The sequence below is a fragment of the Dermochelys coriacea genome, chromosome 2 (assembly GCF_009764565.3).
Source record: "Dermochelys coriacea isolate rDerCor1 chromosome 2, rDerCor1.pri.v4, whole genome shotgun sequence".
Lineage (NCBI taxonomy): Eukaryota > Metazoa > Chordata > Testudines > Dermochelyidae > Dermochelys > Dermochelys coriacea.
In genome coordinates this window covers 197,612,510-197,634,868 of record NC_050069.1, presented here as the reverse complement: position 1 = coordinate 197,634,868, position 22,359 = coordinate 197,612,510, and the positions used below count along the sequence as shown (strand labels likewise).

The 22,359-nt window shown below is 41.5% G+C and overlaps 1 protein-coding gene across 1 annotated transcript in view; it reads left to right on the top strand.

The window, feature by feature from the left end:
- The window catches only part of ZCWPW2 (zinc finger CW-type and PWWP domain containing 2), a 124,918-nt gene that overhangs the window by 70,123 nt on the left and 32,436 nt on the right, over window positions 1-22,359 (top strand). The window contains 3 exon segments of the mRNA XM_043509000.1: window positions 5,203-5,264; window positions 21,227-21,288; window positions 22,245-22,312. Of these exon segments, the coding sequence (XP_043364935.1) occupies window positions 5,203-5,264; window positions 21,227-21,288; window positions 22,245-22,312 (192 nt within the window).

Below are 22,359 nucleotides of genomic sequence, written 5' to 3'. Positions count from 1 at the left end.
AATCTTTTGAAGCTAATGACTTGGGTGTTTGATATCTGAGGCTGTGAGTGCAGCCTCTAATCAATTCTGTTCCTTCTTCTCCACGGTGAAGAATGTTAGGAACCCACTCTTTTAGGTCCACCTAGCAGACACTCTGAGCATCTTACTTTCTTTAGACCTCATCTGGATGCAGGCCACAGTATCACTTAGAGCATGTCCTCGACCACTGTGTGCCCTTGCTCTGACTCCTGGCACTTTTTCTCTTCCTGACCCTTATGAGGCCTTAAAAAGAAAGAAAGGGAAAAAAAGAGGAAATGGCACCAGCTGCCTTATGATGCCCTGGCATCACTGGGGGGAAGAGGTCTCAATGTTCAATCTTCCTTTGCACTGCAGAAAACCTGTATTTAGTATGTTTTCCCACTCCATAGGTACCTAATTCCTAAATGTCTTGTAAACATCTTTTCAGTGTAAAGGAGCCTGTCCCCCATGAAGGAATTGAGGACTACATGCTGGACACTCTCTCTTTCAAGACTATATTCCTTGTACTTATTACCTGAATTTAGAAAGATTAGTAAATTGCAAGTTCTGATGGTGAACCCACATGTAACAGAATCCTTGATAGTTCCTCCCTCAGAGAATGGGGGGAACCTGACCGACCCAATTAGCTACACTCTTAGTGGTCACAACCTAGACTCCAGTTCCCCACCATTTGCAGAAGGGTGTTCTGCCTTGTGTGGGCATGCTTAAGTCTCTCTGGCTGGCGTATCAACATGCAAGTCACAGACCCTCACACTTGCAGGGATACTCTGTGGTCCCAGCAAAAGTGAGGGGTGGCAAGTCTGTGGTGCTGCCAAATCAGCCCAATGGGTTTGGAGACATCACTCTGGCTGGGTCTCTGAGATAGGCTCAGCCTGTCTGTCTTACCCTCTGAGTCCGCTGTACTCTCTTTAGGAGAGTTTTCTGCCTAGGAGTTCTCTCCCTGTCTTCAGGAGTCACTCCTGCGGTATGCTGCTTAGGGCAATCCTGCCCATTCCCCCTCTGCTGACTGCAGTTTCCTCCTTTTTAAAGGCCTTCTCCTTATCATGCATGCTTGACAGGGCCAGAAGAGCACCTCTCTGGCCCCTTCCTTTTCTGTGTGAGGCCTATACGTTTAGTCACACCACTTTATGTGGTTATGCACAAGGTGGCAATGGACTTCCACATCAGTCAATCAGTCTCTTTCTCACTGTTCCCCAAACTTCACTCTCACCTTGGTGAACCCCACTTTCATACATTGGATATAGGCAGAACTCTGTTATACTTAGGACTAAACCCTAGCATATTTCTAACAGATTGTTTGTGGTCTAAAGGAAGAGAGTGATGCCAGGGACATGGACTATTTATACTCAGAGGTAATCTAAACTGATACTCCTGGGGGAATTCAGTGCCCCTGCGCATGCTCAGAATTTATGTCCCTTGTAGATTTCTTTGCTTTCCCTGCAGAAAAAGACTTTCTGAAGGGGAAGCAAAAGGGAAGCCACAAGAGCTGTCATGTGCCCCTCCTCAGCAATATGTTTCAGATGCCCAGGGCAGCCGGCAGGGAGGTAAATCACTGTTGGGGCAGGACTGGGGAAGACCTGGCTGGTGGCTCCTACACTGCGCCTGGCTCAGCTGCTACTCCTAGCTGGGCTGGGAAGGATGGGACGACTTCTTCCCTGCACGGCATCCGGGGCTGTGTCAGACCCATCCCCAGATTTCTCCTCTGGCCGTAGGAAGCTCTGCAAACTCTCTCTCTCACACACACACACATATATATATATCGCTGTGCAGGGAGCTGCACACTTGCCACCATCCACCCAACCCCTGTTCATCCAGACCTCCTCATACCCAGACCATCCTGACGAACCTCACTCCCCCCTGCATCCAGAACCCCCCCCCAACGAGCCTCACTCCCCCTGCACCTGCACCACCCCGGTGAGCCACCCACACATGGACCCCCACCCCACACATGGATCCCCACTGGCAAGCCCCAGCCAACTGCAGCTGTATCCCCACCCCACCGAGCCCCATTCCCACACCATCTGGACCCACTGAGCCCTCCATACCCAGACTCTCCCCTGCTGAGCTCTATATCCCCACACACACCTAGACACCTCCCCCGCTGAGCCCCAAACCACCTCCACCTGGACCCCCCTGCAGTGTCCCATTACATTGCACCCAGAACCCCCCAACAAGCCCCTCTGTATCCAGATACCCCCGCAGATCCCCCACTGAGCCACTCCACACCCAGATTGCCCCACACACAACCTTCTCAATTCACACCTGGATTCCCCCACACTAAACCTCTCCACACTTGGATCCTGCTTTGCTGAGCCTGCCTGCCCTTACCTGGTGCACTTGGCATGGAGGGGCATGGCCCTGGAGTGTTTCTAGGGCAGGCCCGGTCCTTGCACTGTGTTAGGGCTGGGTGTAACCACACCACTGAATCCATGTCCCACCTCTGTGCAGCCAGTGGCCTGTGCTTGCCAGTGTGATGCTGGAGCCTCCACATTTATTTGACAAATAAAATTTGCAGAATTTTAAAATGTGCGCAGAACTTTAATATTTTTGGTGCAGAATTTTTATTTCTTTGGAGCAGAATGTCCTCAGGAGTAAATGGATTACTTTGGGCATTTGTATTCTAAGCCTAAGGTTTCCTTCCCAGTAGGAGTTGATCCCATTCCACACCAGCTACTTCTGCCTTGATGGTAGTATGTTTAGGAGAAATATTGAAAGGAGAAATATGTAGGATAGCCACATTTCGCAGCTAAATTAGCACTAGTACCTCACCTCCAACTCAGATGCCAGGTGCAGGCAAGCAGTGCTTCAGTCCTTGTTTAACTAAAGAACTCAGCCCCCCCCCTCCATTTTGAGTAGTATTGCTCACTACACTCTCGCAGGTGGGAATGCACTCAAAGAAGAAAGTAAATTTACTCGCTAGTAACTGTTCTTTGAGACAACAAGGAGTCCGGTGGCATTTTAAAGACTAACATTTATTTAAGCATAAGCTTTTGTAGGTAAAAACCTCACTTCTTCAGATGCATGGAGTGAAAGTTACAGATGCAGACATAAATATACTGACACATGAGAGAAGGGAGTTACCTCTCAAGTGGAAAACCAATGCTGACAGGGCCAATTCGATCAGGGTGGATGTAGTCCACTCCGAATAATAGATCAGGAGGTGTCAATTCCAGGAGAGGCAAAGCTGCTTCTGAAATGAGCCAGCCACTCCCAGTCTCTATTAAAGCCCAAATTAATGGTGTTAAATTTGCAAATGAATTTTAGTTCTGCTGTTTCTCTTTGAAGTCTGTTTCTGCAGTTTTTTTTGTTTAAATATAGCTACTTTCAAATCTGTTATAGAATGTCCAGAAAGATTGAAGTTGTCAAGGTTCCTTCCCCACTCTGAACTCTAGGGTACAGATGTGAGGACCTGCATGAAAGACCCCCTAAGCTTATTCTTACCAGCTTAGGTTAAAAACTTCCCCAAGGTACAAACTTTGCCTTGTCCTTGAACCATATGCTGCCACCACCAAGTGATTTAAACAAAGAACAGGAAAAGAGCCCACTTGGAGATATCTTCCTCCAAAATATCCCCCCAAGCCCTACACCCCCTTTCCTGGGGAAGGCTTGATAATAATATCCTCACCAATTGGTACAGGTGAACACAGATCCAAACCCTTGGATCTTAAGAACAATGAAACATCAATCAAGTTCTTAAAAGAAGAATTTTATTTAAAGAAAAGGTAAAAGAATCACCTCTGTAAAATCAGGATGGTAAATACTTTACAGGGTAATCAGATTCAAAACAGAGAATCCCTCTAGGCAAAACCTTAAGTTAGAAAAAGACACAAAAACAGGAATACACATTCCCTCCAGCACAGTGAATTTTACAAGCCAAAAAACAAAAGGAAATCTAATGCATTTTCTAGCTAGATTACTTACTAACTTTACAGGAGTTGGAAGGCTTGCATCCTTGATCTGTTCCTGGCAAAGATATCACAAAGACAGACAAAAACCTTTTCCCTCCTTCTCCAGATCTGAAAGTATCTTATCTCCTCATTGGTCATTTTGGGTCAGGTGCCAGCGAGGTTACGTTAGCTTCTTAACCCTTTACAGGTGAAAGGATTTTGCCTCTGGCCAGGAGGGATTTTATAGCACTGTATACAGAAAGGTGGCTACCCTTATTTTATGACAGAAGTGTTCTCCCACTGGCTTTTGTGTGTTACCATTACTGATGTCCGATTTGTGTTCATTTATTCTTTTACGTAGGGACTGTCCGATTTGGCCAATGTACATGGCAGAGGACATTGCTGGCACATGATGGCATATATAACACTAGTAGACATACACGTGAATGAGCCTCTGATGGTGTGGCTGATGTGCTTGTGTCCTCTGGTGGTGTCACTAGAATAGATATGGGGACAGAGTAGGCAACGTTGCCTACTCTGTCCCCAGATCTACTCTTGTGACACGTTGCCTGCTCTGTCCCCGTATCTACTCAAGTGACTAAACTATAGATATTTAAGTAACATACCTATTGATGTAACATTGTACCATGTAACACATACTTACTGGCACACCTTTTAAATTACTTAGAGGTCTGACAGTAGTGACCACATCTGAGATGAAATGTTCATATAATGAATGCTTGCTGTAGGGAAGAGAGACAGTGCTCATAATGAAATCTTAATATCTATATCAGATTGCATACAGATATCCTAAAAGGATGGATATTTGTACAATCCATTAAGAAACTATAGAAATTATAGTTACACAAATCGATTCCTTGTTAAGAAGAAAGTTTCTATATGGCAGTTTTGTAATGTATGGTATGTTTCACATCTTGGTTCATACCTTTATTCAAGAAGAATCCACCTTTGTTTCTACCCTGATATTCATAATCTATTTTGTAGTAGTAAATATGTAGAAACAGTGTAAAGAACTCAACATTTATTTGGGTAATATATTGTGGATACAAATTGTTCCCACAAGAAAGGCTCTTTTTTGAAAATCAGAATCAAAATGATTTCATACAAACCCTTTGATTATTGGAATGTTAATGTGACCTACTAAAATCAATTATGACTGTACTGTTCTATATTTCTATGGTGTAAATATGTTTATAAACAATTACAACAATTTATATTTATTTGCCAAGAATAATAATCTGTATTTATTTTGTATTGGTTTCACAATGTTTTTCAGGAGCAGGAGTGTTAGAGGATAAAACAGAAGCCAGCAATGACACAATAGTATCCAAGAGAAGAGTAAGACCTTATCTTTTAAAATACAAGCTTAAACAATCAATTCCCATTTTCTTTTTGATTAAAAAGCCATAATCAAGACATTTTTTTCAAACTCATTTTGAAATATGTCAGTTTAGTCACTGTCAACTATTTTTACGCCCTCAAATTTTCATGTACTTGAAAAAAATGATTCTTTACTTTTTTGGTAGCAGTAGTAAAAGTATTATTTGCAACTCATACACTAGTGCAATGATTCAGGTGTTCTATTCTCAAGTAATCTACAAGTGAATATTAAAAACAGTTGTAATATGATTTCAGTCACGTGTTTTAGTGTCCATAAGGTGAAATTAAAGCTTCTGGTTAGTACTTTTATGTCTGTTTTATAGGTTTCATCATATCACAGAAATGTAGGACTGGAAGGGAGCTTGAGTGGTCATCCATTCCAGACCCCTGTGTTGAGGCAGGACCAAGTAAACTTGGACCATCCCTGACAGTGTTCGTCCAACCTGTTCTTAAACACTTCCAGTTATGGGGATTACACAACCTCATTTGGAAGCCTATTCCAGAACTTAACCTTTTATAGTTATGAAAATCTTTTAAATATCTAACCTAGAGAGATCTCCCTTGCTGCAGATTAAGTCCGTTACTTCTTGTACTACCTTCAGTGGACATGGAGAACAATGGATCATCATCCTCTTTGTAACACCCCTTAATATATTTGAAAGCTTTATCAGGTCCCCCCTGAGTCTTCTTTTCTCAAGAAGAAACATGCCCAGTGTTTTTAACCTTTCCTCATAGGTTAGGTTTTCTAAACCTTATCATTTTTGTTGCTCTTATCTAGACTCTCCAATTTGTCCACATGTTTCCTAAAGTGTGGTGCCCAGAATTGGACACAGTACTCCAGCTGAGCCTCACCAGTGCCAAGTAGAGCAGGACAGTTGCCTCCTGTGTATTAGGTACAATATGCAAGTTCCTACACCCTAGAATGATATTAGCCTGTTCCACAACTGCATCACATTGTTGACTCATTCAGTTTGTGAACCACTATAACCCTAGATCATTTTCAGCAGTACTACATCATTGCCATTTATTCCCCATTTTGTAGTTGTGCCTTTGATTTTCCTTCCTAACTTTGCACTTGTCTTATTGACAATCTTACTGATTTAAGACCAATTCTCTGATTTATCAAGGTGCTTTTGAACTCTAATGCTGTCTTCCAACCGTTCTCACCGTGGTGTCATTTGCATATTTATAAGAATACTCTCTATTCTGTTGTCCATGTCATTAATTAAAATATTGATTAGTACTGACCCCTGCAGGACTCCACTAGATAAAACCTCTCAGTTTGACAGCAAACTATTGATAACTACTCTGAGTACAGAGTTTCAACCAATTGTACACCCACATTACAATAATTTCATCTAGACCACATATGTACTCCCTTATATATTTATTATTTGGAGTTACTTTCACCCCTCTGAGTTGCATATGAATATGTTCTAACAACTGGGATGTAAAGTTCCTTATTTATGAATGTATATGCATGGTTGCTTAACCTAGCTAGCCCAGTAGTACAGAGGGGGTTTTTTGGTTTCATCTGTTAAAATTGATTATACTATGTGTTACAGGTTGCCTTTCTAGCATTTGATAAATCTTTACCAAATGGTAGAAAAATAAATCCCTAACAGTTCAAAGCAAAACACTGAAAAAATTAAACAATGCCCTATGCATATGCCCTGCCTCCTTGCTACAAGCCCCACTATGTAGGCCTCCAAAGCCTCAGATTTGAGGCTAGTAATTGTGAAAAACTCCACTAGATACAGTCAAATATAGATGGAATTTTAAAAAAAACCAAACTCCAAGATCTAGAGTAGATTTTAGACACACTAGAATGCGCAGGAACTCTCCTGTGCCTACTAGTGAGCCCTGATAATTCTCAGACAGACAATCAGATGTTTAAAGGCTAGATTTTTGAGAGAGTTGAACTCCCATTTAGGTTATGTCTAGACTAGGAAAATAAATTGTGTTTAAAAATGTGTTAGCTAACATGTTTTAACTATTTTCTTAATCTAGCTATGGCTTGAAGCTGTGAGCTATTAACATTTTCAAAAGAACTTAGAGCCCAACATTCCAGTCTTTTGGAAATCTGGTCACTTATTTTGGTGTCCATGGGTATGTCTGTCCTGCAGTTGGAGGTGTGATTGCCATGTGTAGTCATAACTGAGCTAGCTTTAATCCAGCTAGCACAGATACCACTAATAGTGAAGTGGTAGCAGCATGTGCTAGCTACCCAAGTAAGTATTCAGGGCCCTGGGCAGGCTTGTACAATTACACTGTAGCACCTGCTCCTGTGGTTTCACTTCTGTCGGTACCTCGGATAGCTAGGGCATGCCTATCTGTGCTACAATCACACACTCAAGCTGCAGAGTGGACACACTCAGACACCAAAATAAGTGGCCAGATTTCCAAAAGACCAGAAGATTGAGAGCTGAGCTCTCTTAAAATTATGGTTGTAAATGCAGGTGGTGAATTCTTTGGAAAATCTGTCCTTCAGTTTTTATTGAGAACAAGTGACGTTGCCATATTTATTTAGACTATATAAATTTATTCAAAAATGCACCTACCCAAAGCTCCAAGTGCCTTATTCTATAAAATCATTGTTAGTAAAGTTTCCAGATGACAGAGACATTGGTGGAGTGGTAAATAATGACAGGTACAGCTCAATAATAGAGATCTATCTCAATCACTTGGAAAGGTGGGCTTTTTTGAACAATTTGAGTTTTAATGCAGCAAAATGCAAGGTCATACATCTATGAGGAAATAATATAGATCAGGCTTAAAGATGGAAGATAGAATCCTGGAATACAGTGACATTGAAAAGCACTTATGAGTAACAGATAACCACCTGAACATGAGATCCCAGTGTGATGGAGTAGCTAAGAGAGTGAATGTCATCTTTGTTCTTGTAAGCAGGGAAATACCAAGTAAAAGGCAGTGTCAGGATCCCAACAAAGACAGTCAGGGCCACACCTGAGGCTGGGAGTAGCAGAGGAGTTCATAGGTTCCAGGCCAGGGTCGGAGTCCTAGTCAAGTTTCAGGATCCAAGTCAAGAGGCAAAGTTCAAGTCAAGTCAAGGTCAAAGCCAAGCATTCAAGAACAGTGATGGCAGTTACAGGAAATTCACACTGTTTCCTGGACACTTTTTCTCTGACACGGGAATGCCTCTTGAGTTTATATAGGGCAGGGAGCCAATCAGGAGCCGTGACGCTACTGTCTGTCAAACCCTCCACAGATCATGTGGAGCTACCCAAGGTTTGGGTCCACACTGGGTCATGGGAAGTGGAGAACAAATGGATTACAGCTGCTGCTGCTGGGTGGCAGGCAGGAGAGGTCAGATGCCTAGTATTTCTGCAGGTCTGGGTTCTAGATCTGTGCGGACCTTCTAATAGGGAGGTGATACTACCTCTATAGATGGCATTAGCAGCATACAGTGTCCAGTTCTGGTTTCCACCCTCAGAAAAGATCTTGAAATATTGTAAAGGGCTCAGAAAAAATCTTCAAGAATGCCTTGAGGTCTGGAAAACATGTCTTGTAATGAGAGATTTTAAAAGCTCAATTTATTTAGTATATCCAAGAGAAAGTTAAAAGGAGATTGATAAGTATGTACAGGGGGAAGAGATGGCTCTGTAGTTTACCAGAAAAAGGCATAACACAATCCAGTGGTTAGAAAGTAGAAAAAATTAATTTATTTTACTAATTATGTTTTATAATACCAAGACTATGGAAACAGTTAATTAAACAGTCCTTTCTTTTAGACAACATAACTAGAGCTTGAGTCAATCCCTCATTCATTCCGTCTTCAAATAAGTCACTTCCTTTTTTCTGCACTAGGATATCTTTCTTGAAGATAATAAAGGTAGTGTGATATTTGTAAAAATACTAGAGCCAACCACTTGATTTCCTGGTTGTGGAAACATAAGAGCCAAAATGCGGCATTTCTACTGCATGTGGGAACGCAATCACTGGACAGTACAGGGAGATATTGGACTTTTTGTGGAGCCAAGTTTTGTGGGGACTGTGGGCAATTCTGGAGAGTGGCAGGGAAGTGGCTGGTAGGACTGTCTCAAACCATAGAAAAAGGGAACGGGATGTTGTGCACCCTTCCCCCTCATATCTTGTCGTATGCATTCCAGTTGCTTTTTGAGGCTAACATTTCCGTTTCTCACTCTCATTTTTGAGCACATTTGTCTTCGTACACAGCCCATTTACTTGGAGAAATGGAGCGTATAAAACCTTTTACTGGTTAGGCTAGGAAGGGATTAATGGTCTTCCTGGAAGGCAGGTGCTCAGATCTGCTCTACCCTACAAGTGCTGGCAGAAGTGCCAAACCTGAAGGGAAGGTTGTCTGGCTATATTTAATAATTGGAGAAAATAGTAAATAAAAGGAAACAGACCTTAGAAATGGCTACTTTGATAAAATGAGAACACAATTCCTTTAGGCCTAAACAATTCTAGTTTTATAAGTCCTGGAGAGCACAGTTATCTAGGGAAAACTGCATGTTCCTGGAGAATAAAAACTTTAGTAAATGTATTGTTTAACCATCTGAAGAGTTGGATTGACTGTCTAAGTTTCCTTGAATTAATCAAAAACCAGGGAACAAACTGGGTTTTGTTTCTCCCCCCCACACACACACACTTCCTGGGTCAATTTACAGTAGGGGTTCTCAAACTTTTTTTGCTGGGCCCCCATTTGAAAATATTTCAGGCTGTGATGACTTTCCCCTTACTTCTGTGCTGCTTTTGATGGCAGCACTGCCTTCAGAGCTGGATGCTTCTTTTCCAGCCTCTTATAGACTTTTGGTGTTGTGGGTCTGGGTTCTGTTTTTTTGGAAGCTATACGTAGTGTACACTTGGCATCTAGAAGTACAGCAGCAAATCATTTTCCTTTCCTCATTCTTTTTATCTTTCTGTTTTTTCTTCTAGTGCTTTGTATGCCATGGTGAACAATTTTAAATTAACACATTTATTGAAAAAAATCTAAATAAAAAGATTTACATAGGATCTCATGTTTGGGAACACTTTCTCTTGAAAATAACAGAACTTCTAATCACTTTACCATGGTAGCATTCCTTGTCATTATGCAGAATATCAAGAACCAGGGGATTGAGCTAGCCGGGTTCCAACTTAGAGAACTCTTGGCCTAGAGGACAAATAATACTTTTATACTGACTTGATTTCATAAAGTGATATACCTTGAATAAACGTAGGACTAAAAATGAAAGCTTGTCAAAGCTGGTGACTCAGGGTCTGCATTTCAAGCTCCATCAACATTCTCGTCACTACCACCATTACTAAAAACACTGAAATAATTTTTGTCTATGTATTTATACCACAATTGCAACTATGGTATTTGTGTTCCTGACAAGTTTTTGTCAGATGGATCAATAAATTGCCTCCTTGGAGACTTTTAACTTTTAACACAAGATGGATTAATTAAAATTTTCTATTTCATTGATAGAAATGAAAATAGAAATTTTAACATCAAAGGTGGATAGTTTAGATTATCAAGTGGAGTCCATTAAAATAGGACAAAACACCCTGAATAAAGACTGAAAAAAACCAAACCTCCCCACCATATAATGCAGTTCTGATAGAAGTGATTTTCAGAACTAGATAAGAAGAAGAAACTTAAGAGTTCAGTGAAGTTTCTGAATTAAATAATTTCAGACTCACAGATAACTGATACAGGAAATGTTTATTTTTAATGTAGTGTAATGTTGTAGAATTCCACTGCAGAAGCCAGTCATGAGTTCAGAAGGAAATGGAGGCCCATAATAAGGCAACAGTGGAGTTCTCCTTATGTATATTATTCAGTAGCTTACTTATGTAGAAATATTATAAATGTTATTTAATTTGTATTATCATAGCTCTAATCATGGACCAGGACTCTGTTGTGCTAGGTGTTGTACAAACCCAACAAAAAGACAGACCCTGTCCCAAAGACCTTACAAGATAAGTCTATGACAAGAGACCACAGATCAATATAGACGGATGAGAGAGTACAAGGAAACAATGAGACAGTTTTGGTCAGCAAGATAGGAAGTGGTCTCAGCATACCAGCACCCTTACCCTTATTTTTTTTGTAAGCATCTTGACTGTGGAGAATTTTGAAGAAAGATAATGAGTTAGTTTTGTGGATGTTTATGGGGAGTTCCTCTGAAGTGTGAGAAGCAGCATGGGAGAAAGCATGAAGGTCATTATTTGAGTATTTAACAAGTAGGTGGTACAGGGTAGCATCATGGGTCAATTAGAGGTGAAAGTTGACCTCTTAGGGTATGTCTACACTACGAAATTAGGTCGAATTTATAGAAGTCGGTTTTGTAGAAAGCGTTTTTATACAGTCGAGTGTGTGTGTCCCCACACAAATGCTCTAAGTGCATGTAGTCGGTGGACTGTGTCCACAGTACCGAAGCAACAGTCGACTTCCGGAGCTTTGCACTGTGGGTAGCTATCCCACAGTTCCCGCAGACTCCACCACCCATTCTGGGTAGAATTCTGGGTAGAAATCCCAGAGCCTGATGGGGCTAAAAGATTGTCGCGGATGGTTCTGGGTACATATCGTCAGGCCCCCGTTCCCTCCCTCCCTCTGTAAAAGCAAGGGCAGACAATCGTTTTGCACCTTTTTTCTTGAGTTACCTGTGCAAACGCCGTACCACGGCAAGCATGGAGTCCGGTCAGCTAACCGTCACCGTAAGTCTCCTGGGTGCTGGTGGACATGGCACTGCATTGCTACACAGCAGCAGTTTATTGCCTTTTGGCAGCAGACAGTGCAGTATGACTGGTAGCCATCGTTGACGTAGTCCTGGGTGCTCTTTTAACAGGGCGCCTGGGAAAACATGGGAATGACTCAGCCAGGTCATTTCCCTTGTTTCGTCTCATGGCAATTGAGTTCTACCGGCAGTGCACTGTCTTTTAATTTGCAGCTAGCAGAAGACGATGGCCAGTAGTCATACTGCACCGTCTTCTGCCGAGCACCCAGGAGGTGACGATGGCTAGCGGTCGTACTGCACAGTCTGCTGCCAGTTAGATGTACAAAGATAGATGAAGTGGCTCAAAACAAGAAATAGACCAGATTTGTTTTGTATTCATTTTCTCCTCCCTCCCTCTGTGAAATCGACGGCCTGCTAAACCCAGTTTTGAGTTCTATCCTTGAGGTTTTGAATTCTATCCTTGAGGCGGCCATTCAGTTTCTCTCAAAGCCACCCCCTTTGTTGATTTTAATTCCTTGTAAGCCAACCCTGTAAGCCATGTCATCAGTCGCCCCTCCCTCCATCAGGGCAACAGCAGACAATCGTTCCATGCCTTTTTTCTGTGCAGACGCCATACCACGGCAAGCATGGAGCCCGCTCAGATCACTTTGGCAATTTGGAGCACACTAAACACCACACGCATTATCCAGCAGTATATGCAGCACCAGAACCTGGCAAAGCAAAACCGGGAGAGTAGGCGACATCAGCGCAGTGACGAGAGTGATGAGTACATGGACACAGACTTCTCTCAAAGCACGGGCCCTGCCAATGTGGGCATCATGTGGGCTAATGGGGCAGGTTCATGCGGTGGAATGCCGATTCTGGGATCGGGAAACAAGCACAGACTGGTGGGACCGCATAGTGTTGCAGGTCTGGGATGATTCCCAGTGGCTCCGAAACTTTCGCATGTGTAAGGGCACTTTCATGGAACTTTGTGACTTGCTTTCCCCTGCCCTGAGGCACAAGAATACCAAGATGAGAGCAGCCCTCACCATTGAGAAGCGAGTGGCAATAGCCCTGTGGAAACTTGCAATGCCAGACAGCTACCGGTCAGTCGGGAATCAATTTGGAGTGGGCAAATCTACTGTGGGGGCTGCTGTGATGCAAGTAGTCAACGCAATCAAAGATCTGCTGATATCAAGGGTAGTGACCCTGGGAAATGTGCAGGTCATAGTAGATGGCTTTGCTGCAATGGGATTCCCTAACTGTGATGGGGCCATAGACGAAACCCAAGCCAGCGAGTACATAAACCACAAGGGGTGCTTTTAAATAGTGCTGCAAGCACTGGTGGATCACAAGGGACATTTCACCAACATCAACGTGGGATGGCCGGGAAAGGTACATGATGCTTGCATCTTCAGGAACTCTGGTCTGTTTCAAAAGCTGCAGGAAGGGACTTTCTTTCCAGACCAGAAAATAACTGTTGGGGATGTTGAAATGCCTATAGTTATCCTTGGGGACCCAGCCTACCCCTTAATGCCATGGCTCATGAAGTCATACATAGGTAGTCTAGAGAGTAGTCAGGAGCTGTTCAACTACAGACTGAGCAAGTGCAGAATGGTGGTAGAATGTGCATTTGGACCGTTAAAAGCGCACTGGCGCAGTTTACTGACTCGGATAGACCTCAGCGAAACCAATATTCCCACTGTTATTACTGCTTGCTATGCACTCCACAATATCTGTGAGAGTAAGGGGGAGACATTTATGGCGGTATGGGAAGATGAGGCAAATCCCCTGGCTGCTGGTTACGCACAACCAGACACCAGGGCAGTTAGAAGAGCACAGGAGGGTGCGGTGTGCATCAGAGAAGCTTTGAAAACCAGTTTCATGACTGGCCAGGCTACGGTGTGAAAGTTCTGTTTGTTTCTCCTTGATGAAATCCCCCGCCCCTTGGTTCACTCTACTTCCCTGTAAGCTAACCACCCTCCCCACCTCCCTTCGATCACCACTTGCAGAGGCAATAAAGTAATTGTTGCTTCACATTCATGCATTCTTTATTAATTCATCACACAAATAGGGGGATAATTACCAAGGTAGCCCAGGAGGGGTGGTGGAGGAGGGAAGGACAAGGCCACACAGCACTTTAAAAGTTTAAAACTTATTGAATGCCAGCCTTCTGTTACTTGGCCAATCCTCTGGGATGGAGTGGCTGGGTGGCCAGAGGCCCCCTCACCGCATTCTTGGGCATCTGGGTGAGGAGGCTATGGAACTTGGGGAGGAGGGCGGTTGGTTACACAGGGGCTGTAGCGGCCATCTGTGCTCCTGCTGCCTTTCCTGCAGCTCAACCATACGCTAGATCATATTAGTTTGATCCTCCAGCAGCCTCAGCATTGAATCCTGCCTCCTCTTATCATGCTGCCGCCACCTTTCAGCTTTAGCCCTCTCTTCAGCCCGCCACTTACTCTCTTCAGTCTGCCACCTGTCCTCCCGGTCATTTTGTGCTTTCCTGCATTCTGACATTGTCTGCCTCCATGCATTCGTCTGTGCTCTGTCAGTGTGGGAGGACAGCATGAGCTCAGAGAACATTTCATCGCGAGTGCGTTTTTTTCGCGTTCTAATCTTCGCTAGCCTCTGGGAAGGAGAAGATCCTGTGATCCTTGAAACACATGCAGCTGGTGGAGGAAAAAAAAAAAGGGACAGTGGTATTTGAAAAGACACATTTTATAGAACAATAGGTACACTCTTTCACGGTAAACCTTTCTGTTAACATTACATACATAGCACATGTGCTTTCGTTACAAGGTCGCATTTTGCCTCCCTCCCCCCCCGCGTGGCTAACAGAGGGGAACATTTCTGTTAAGCCACAGGCAAACAGCCCAGCAGGAACGGGCACCTCTGAATGTCCCCTTAAGAAAAGCACCCTATTTCAACCAGGTGACCATGAATGATATCACTCTCCTGAGGATAACGCAGAGAGATAAAGAACGGATGTTGTTTGAACACCAGCAAACATACACTGCAATGCTTTGTTCTACAATGATTCCCAAGTACGTGCTACTGGCCTGGAGTGGTAAAGTGTCCTACCATGGTGGATGGAATAAGGCTGCCCTCCCCAGAAACCTTTTGCAAAGGCTTTGGGAGTATATCCAGGAGAGCCATGAATGCCAGAGCAAATTAATCATTAAACATGCTGGCTTTTAAACCTTTTATAGTATTTTAAAAGGTACACTCACCAGAGGTCCCTTCTCCGCCTGGTGAGTCCGGGAGGCAGCCTTGGGTGGGTTTGGGGGGTACTGGCTGCAGGTCCAGGGTGAGAAACAGTTCCTGGCTGTCGGGAAAACCGGTTTCTCTGCTTGTTTGCTGTGAGCTATCTACAGCCTCCTCATTGTAGTCTTCCTCGTCCCCAAAACCTGCTTCCATGTTGCCTGCATCTCCATTGAAGGAGTCAAACAACACGGCTGGGGTAGGGGGGGCTGAACCCCCTAAAATGGCATGCAGCTCATCATAGAAGTGGCATGTTTGGGGCTCTGACCCGGAGCGGCCGTTCACCTCTCTGGTTTTCTGGTAGGCTTGCCTCAGCTCCTTAAGTTTCACACGGCACTGCTTCGGGTCCCTGTTATGGCCTCTGTCCTTCATGCCCTGGGAGATTTTCACAAATGTTTTGGCATTTTGAAAACTGGAACGTAGTTCTGATAGCACAGATTTCTCTCTCCATACAGCGATCAGATTCCATATCTCCCGTTCGGTCCATGCTGGAGCTCTTTTGCGATTCCGGGACTCCATCATGATCACCTCTGCTGATGAGCTCTGCATGGTCACCTGCAGCTTGCCACACTGGCCAAACAGGAAATTGAAATTCAAAAGTTCACGGGCCTTTTCCTGTCTACATGGTCAGTGCATCTGAGTTGAGAGTGCTGTCCAGAGCGGTCACAATGGAGCACTCTGGGATAGCTCCCGGAGGCCAATACCATCTAATTGCATCCACAGTACCCCTAATTCGACCCAGCAAAACCAATTTCAGCGCAAATTTACTTGTCGGGGGTGGAGTAAAGAAATCGATTTTAAGAGCCCTTTAAGTCGAAAAAAAGGGCTTCGTCATGTGGACCGGTGCAGGGTTACATCGATTTAACGCTGCTAAATTCTACCTCAATGCCTAGTGTAGACCAGGGCTTAGTGCAGAATGAGAGACAATAGATAGGTTGGGGATAGGTTGTGAAGGACCTTGAAAATGAAGTTAAATAGTTTGTTTGATACAATAGTGAAGAGGGAGCCAGTGGAGGGATGCAAAGAGAGGGGTGACATGGTCAAAGCAACAGACTGAGAAAATTGTCTTCGCAGCAGCATTCTTAATGGATATGATCAGGGCATTTGTCAAGGCCAGAGAAAAGAATGATGCAGTAATCAAGATGTGAGATGAAAATTTGGATGTGTGGATGGATGGGAAAGGAGTTATCTCAGAGGTATTGTGCAGCTAGAACCAGCAAGACTTAGACATAGTCTGGATGTGAGGTCCTATAGAGAATTAAGAGTTGAAGATGATGTCCAGGTTATGGGCTTGAGTTATAGTGGTGTCTGCAGTGATTGAGAAAGGAGGTAGTAGAGATGGCTTGCGGGACAGGAGAGGAGAGATTAAGCGTTCTGTTTTAGCCATGTTGAGTTTGAGCTGACAGCTAGACATCCACAAGGAAATGGCAGAGAGACAGAGCAAGATTTTAATTTGGACAGGAGAAGACAAGTCTGAAGTAAAGAAGTACATTTGTGAATTGTCCACATAGAGATGGTAGTTGAATTTGTGGATGAAATTACTCCAGAGATAAGGTATATTGAGAGAATAAAAGATTACCAAGGATGGCCCCCTGTGGAACTCCCAGAGTTGGAGCAGGGGCAATGAAGTCTAAGCTGAAGGAGGAATTAGAGTGGTAGGTGGAGAACCAGGAGAGGACATTGTTATGGAAGCTAAGGCAGGACAAGATTGCAAGAAAAGCGTGACTAGTGGTGTTGAAGGAAGCTGACTGGTCAATGAGGATGAGATAGAGCCCCAGTTCTGAGCTTTGGTGACAGAGGTCATTGTAGAATTTTAGGGCAGTTTCAATGGAGTGCAAAGAGCTGAAGTCAGATTGAAGGTCTAGGATGGAATTGGAGAAGAACTCTAGATAGCAATTATTAATAGCATGTTCAATGAGTTTACAGATGAAAGGGAGCTGGAGAGACAAGTAGGGTCAAAGGTAAATTTTTTAAAGATGGGTGAGATTAAAGAAAATTTGTATTGTTGATGGGAAAGAATCAGAGGCCAGATCTTCATGACTGGCTGTTTGGCCATAAAGGTTTATTAGTGTAAATTGATTTTAGAAATCAGCTATGACCAAACATCATAATATATCGCATAATATCATTCTGTAAGAGCAGAATTTACAGCAACAGACACAAAACAAGAGTTGTTAGAGCTGATGACCAAGTGTGAATACAGGTTCATATTAGGCCTTATGCATAGGGTTTTGGGAAGCTCAGTGATCTGTGATGCAATAAAGTGATCTGTGATGCAATTTTTTGTTTGCTTAAATTGTATGTGAATTTGATGCTCATTAAAGTAATAGTACAAGTAGGCACTGTGCAAGATACATTACATTCTGTACATTATCTGTCCTTTACTCCCAACGTACAACACTGTTGCTGTTTCAGTCACAGCAGAATCTTCCTATCATGCTGAATTGTGCCACATTGGTGTTTTTTGACAACTATCCAGTAGGAACTAGAATGCTACTGTCAAACTCATTTTAAAAGTTGAACCTTTATACAATAGAGAAATAAGGCTACAGCAATAGCTCACTGCAGCAACTACGAAGGAACATCTTAAGAGAAATCCATTATACTTATGCAAAAGTAGTATTTTTCATATTAATTGTATCTAAAATATATGCTCAAGAGATTTTTTTTATTTAGTCTCCTGCAATGTGCTACATGTAACTATAGATGCATTCTGTTCCATTTCTGTTCCTTATTAATAACATTTAATTAAAACTAAAAAATACCTTAATTTACTGTAGCTGCTTCTATTCTATAATTAAAAAAATGAACAAGTTCTTGGCACACTATCATTTTAGCAAACCTGCTTTGAAAAAAATAGTTTAAAAATTCTGTTGTTTGGGCAGCAAAGCCTTACCATTTGTACTTACAGAGAACTCAGTTTAAAGGTCAGTTCTACTCTGAAAAATGATTCAGTAAAATAACATTGAGAGATTCCTTGTTTATATCTAAAAGATTTCTAACACGCATGCACTCAATTCACAAGTTTAGAAAAACACTTTTCTAACAGCCAGTCTTTCAAACTCAACACGGGAACAGAAAGTCAGGCTGGGTCATTTCTATGATCATCAATAAAGAAAAGTTTGGAAGACCAAATTATTCCCTCAGTAGCACTCATAAAAGACTATTGTCTTTGGTGGCATTGAATAGATATGAGTGATGAGAACCTAATAAACAATTCTGATGATGATGCAAGAAGGAAGAAAATCCAGCTCATGCTCTCTTAGCTGTGTTGTTCTGCAGTGCTAACAGGATATATGACATCCCTTGTCAAGTTCTCCCAGTTTTGATACTTCAGGTTGCTGTGTTTGGATCTCATTTTTTAAGCTTCCCTTGTTCTGGGTAGGCTGCAGCACTGGCTCTGGCCTCTATGGCACTCTTCCTGGACGTAGCCTCTCTGATACCTGCTCTGGGCTCATAAGACGAGTGCTGAACCTCCACAAGATACTCCAGTAGCTTAAGCATATCCTTTTCCAGAGCTCCCCTATTGAGGGTTTTCTGTTTATAGTTTACCTCTTTAGGGACATGTGGTAGTTGAAACAAACAGGCATAGGCTTTGCAAAGGATTTGTGAAAACAATCAATTCTTTACTTTAGACAGCACAAAAGAAAAACAGATCTAGGTAAAGCAATAAATGCCGTTAAGTGCCATTCCCTGCTTCAGTTACCTTACCACTCTTGAGCATTCTTTGGGAATTGGGTTAGGGTCTTTTCAGTATTCCAGGTCCTATCTGCTGGGCCGTTCTTCACCAGCTCAAGGCTTCTCCTCTGAATCAGGGAGTTTATCTGCACTCAGCTGCCTTCAATTTTGGCTGGTCCAACAGTCAACAGAACCTGTCTCCCTCATATAGCTGTCCCTTTTGTTCCTCTCTGTCTCTGAATCCCTCTTTGTCTTAAAAGGGCTATAACAGCACATCAGCCTCTTTATTCCCCTTTTGGGGAAGTTCCACTGCTTGTCCCCTTCTTCCCTGAAAACAAGCTAGGTTAAATTGGATCTCCAAGGCTTCAGCCATCCCATTGTTCTATAGTGCTTCCATTGAAATAGGATCCATTCAGGTTACTGATTCTCTGTTGTCCCTAGTCTGGGAGAAATGTGGCACAAGCCCTGGTAGCAGATAGCACATATACCGAGGCATTTAGTAATACGGCAATTTCATAAAATCAACCAGAATTCATAAGCTGTATAATTCTTCAAATTGTCACAGGAGTGAAAAGTAATAAAACTTTATTAGCCACTAAAATAAGCAGATATGACTGACAACTCACAATAAGCAGATCTGTTGAGTAAGAATGTATTTTTACACAGTCATCTTTCAGAGTAACTGTATTTTCAGCTTTCAGAGTAGCAGCCGTGTTAGTCTGTATTCGCAAAAAGAAAAGGAGTACTTGTGGCACCTTAGAGACTAACAAATTTATTAGAGCATAAGCTTTCGTGAGCTACAGCTCACTTCATTTTCAGCATTTCACTTAATTCTCCCTCAGACTTCCCAATAGGAGGAAAGTCTGATGGAGTGTTAAGTTTCCTCTTTGATCACTTCTGACAAATATACAAAGGATGAAATTTTCATTTTTGGAAATCTTGTCAAATTTCCCATTTTAATAGTGATAAAGGTCTGAAATTAATTGGGGAAAAAGATTAACAAATAATTTCTTATATGAAGGCAAAATTCAAGGGCCAAAGTGAATCCAGCTAACAAATCTGTGTAAACCACCAGTGTATTTGAGATAATTTCAGAGTTAGAATGAATATATATATACAAATATGGGTAAAAGCCAAAAGTATTTACATTTAGTGTAGTAGCACAGTACTTACATAAAAAGTTATCTTTTGACTTGTGTTACTTAATATGGGATCTTAAACTGATTATCCCTAAGAAGTACTGATGTTTTAGAATATTATATTATCTATCAGTTATGGAAAGCATAAAAGTAATTTTGCATATATAATATATATACTCATTTAGAAAATTCTAATAATTAAAAATGTTATTATTTGTATTACAATAGGGCCCCAAAGCCCCAACTAATCTCTGAGGGCCCATTGGGCTAACCACTGTACAGACACATAGTGAGAGGCAGTCCAGAGTTATCTTATAAATAGAGAAAGCATTTGAAAAGTCAGAAGGGAAACAAAGGCACAGAGAATGAAATTACTTGCAGGTCAGTAGCAGAGCCAGCAATAGAACCCATATCTGCTAACTTGTACTCCAGTGCCCTGTCCAAAAGAGCACAGTGTTTGCTTTCCTTTTATCATCATTAACCTGTATTTAAAAAAAAACCCAAACAGAGTCTTGATGAAGAACATATATAATCTTTTTGAGATGATAGTCTAATCATCCTTTCAAGAGAACTGTAGCATGAATTAATCTATCATTTCTTTTTTCATATTCATATACACAAAACATACACTCTACATATCTGAAGAAGTGAGGTTTTTACCCACGAAAGCTTATGCTCAAATAAATCTGTTAGTCTTTAAGGTGCCACCGGACTCCTTGTTGTTTTTGTGGATACAGACTAACATGGCTACCCCCTGATATTTGACACTACACAGTTCAAGATATTTTTAATATAAATTGTGTATATATACATGCTTAGAACATGTGACATACCTGTCTTATAAATCAATCTATAAAAGTCAGAGAAGAAGTCTACTAATATTTAGTATCATAATGAAAGCCTGAATCCACTTAAGGGATCTACAAAACATTACTTGAGTTGGTATAATTGTTTTATTGGATTTTTAAAAACTGTTTTGATAAATAATTTGTCATATTTGTAATTATAAGTTTAAATTTGTCTCCTGTAAAAGTTCATGTAGTTACAGAATGTACTAATATATAGCAGAAAATTACTTTAAAATGTTACAGCATATTAAATGTTACAGCATATTACCACTCACAAACCAAGTTTTATTATTTTTGTGTCTCAGATAAAAGCTCAGAAAAAGCAAGTTGTCAAGAAAAATAGAAGTGGAATTCGACAAACAAGAAAGTAGGATTTGGGTAGTTCTTTTTAAAAGTTTTTATTGTGTAATTAAATAACTTCCAATGACTTAGTAGCACTGTGATTAGTATATCATGCTATTATGTGAGACTTATTCTGTCGTTTCTGAGAATGTGGGTTCTGGAGAAGGAAGAGCACCTCCTTGTCCTCACTAACAATATCCAAGTCGGTGCAAGAGCACTGCTGAACGTAAGACATTTAGCACTCTGTGGCCAGAAGGGTTGCAACAGCAAATCCTGAAGGGGAGATGTATAAATCAAGAGTGATGCATTAGTGGAGAATTCAGGAGGACCATCAAGGAAGAAATATAAACACTGTTTTTTTCAGAGCGTAGAAACATTTTTAAGCATGATTTCAATCGTCTTTCACAAATTCACTGCTACTTACCTTGCTAAATAATTTACTGTTAGTGATAATTGGCTAGATTTTCAGCAGGCTTTCATTTTTGTTCCTGCAATTATGCAGATTCAAATAATAAAAGCAGTTTATTTATGTGGAGGAACAATTAGGTCACTTAGATGTTGGAGTACCTGTTTTGTGAGTACAATAAGGTACATAGATATCGATATTAGCTAAATGTAGCCTGGACAATTTTTTTGGGTTAGAGTTTAGAAATTTGGCTCATTTTGTGTCTATATTTGATTTTTTTCTGAGTATAAATAGAAATTGCTTCTCATAATACATTTCTTCTTACTGCTTATCCAAACCCTGGGACCAAAACTCTGTTAATAATACGGGATAAACAGAGGATTGTACCTATAATAAATATTATTACCAGGAAATGAATGAGAGAGACAGGTCTTTTTCACAAATCAATATGTAGCAACTATTGTCAAAAAGAATCTAGAAAAATGTTGTTGTATGAATAAATATAATATTTTAAAATGTCCTTTAACTCTGCATCATTAGTGATTTGTATTACATGTGTGAAAATCTTTTTCTAGGAAAAGTATGTTAAGATGCTCTCTTGAAACAATGGTTTCAGATGACTTCCTGTCAAAAGAAAATCTGGGTATGTATAAAATATCCGTTGTTTAATTACAAGTGTCCAGTGACTTT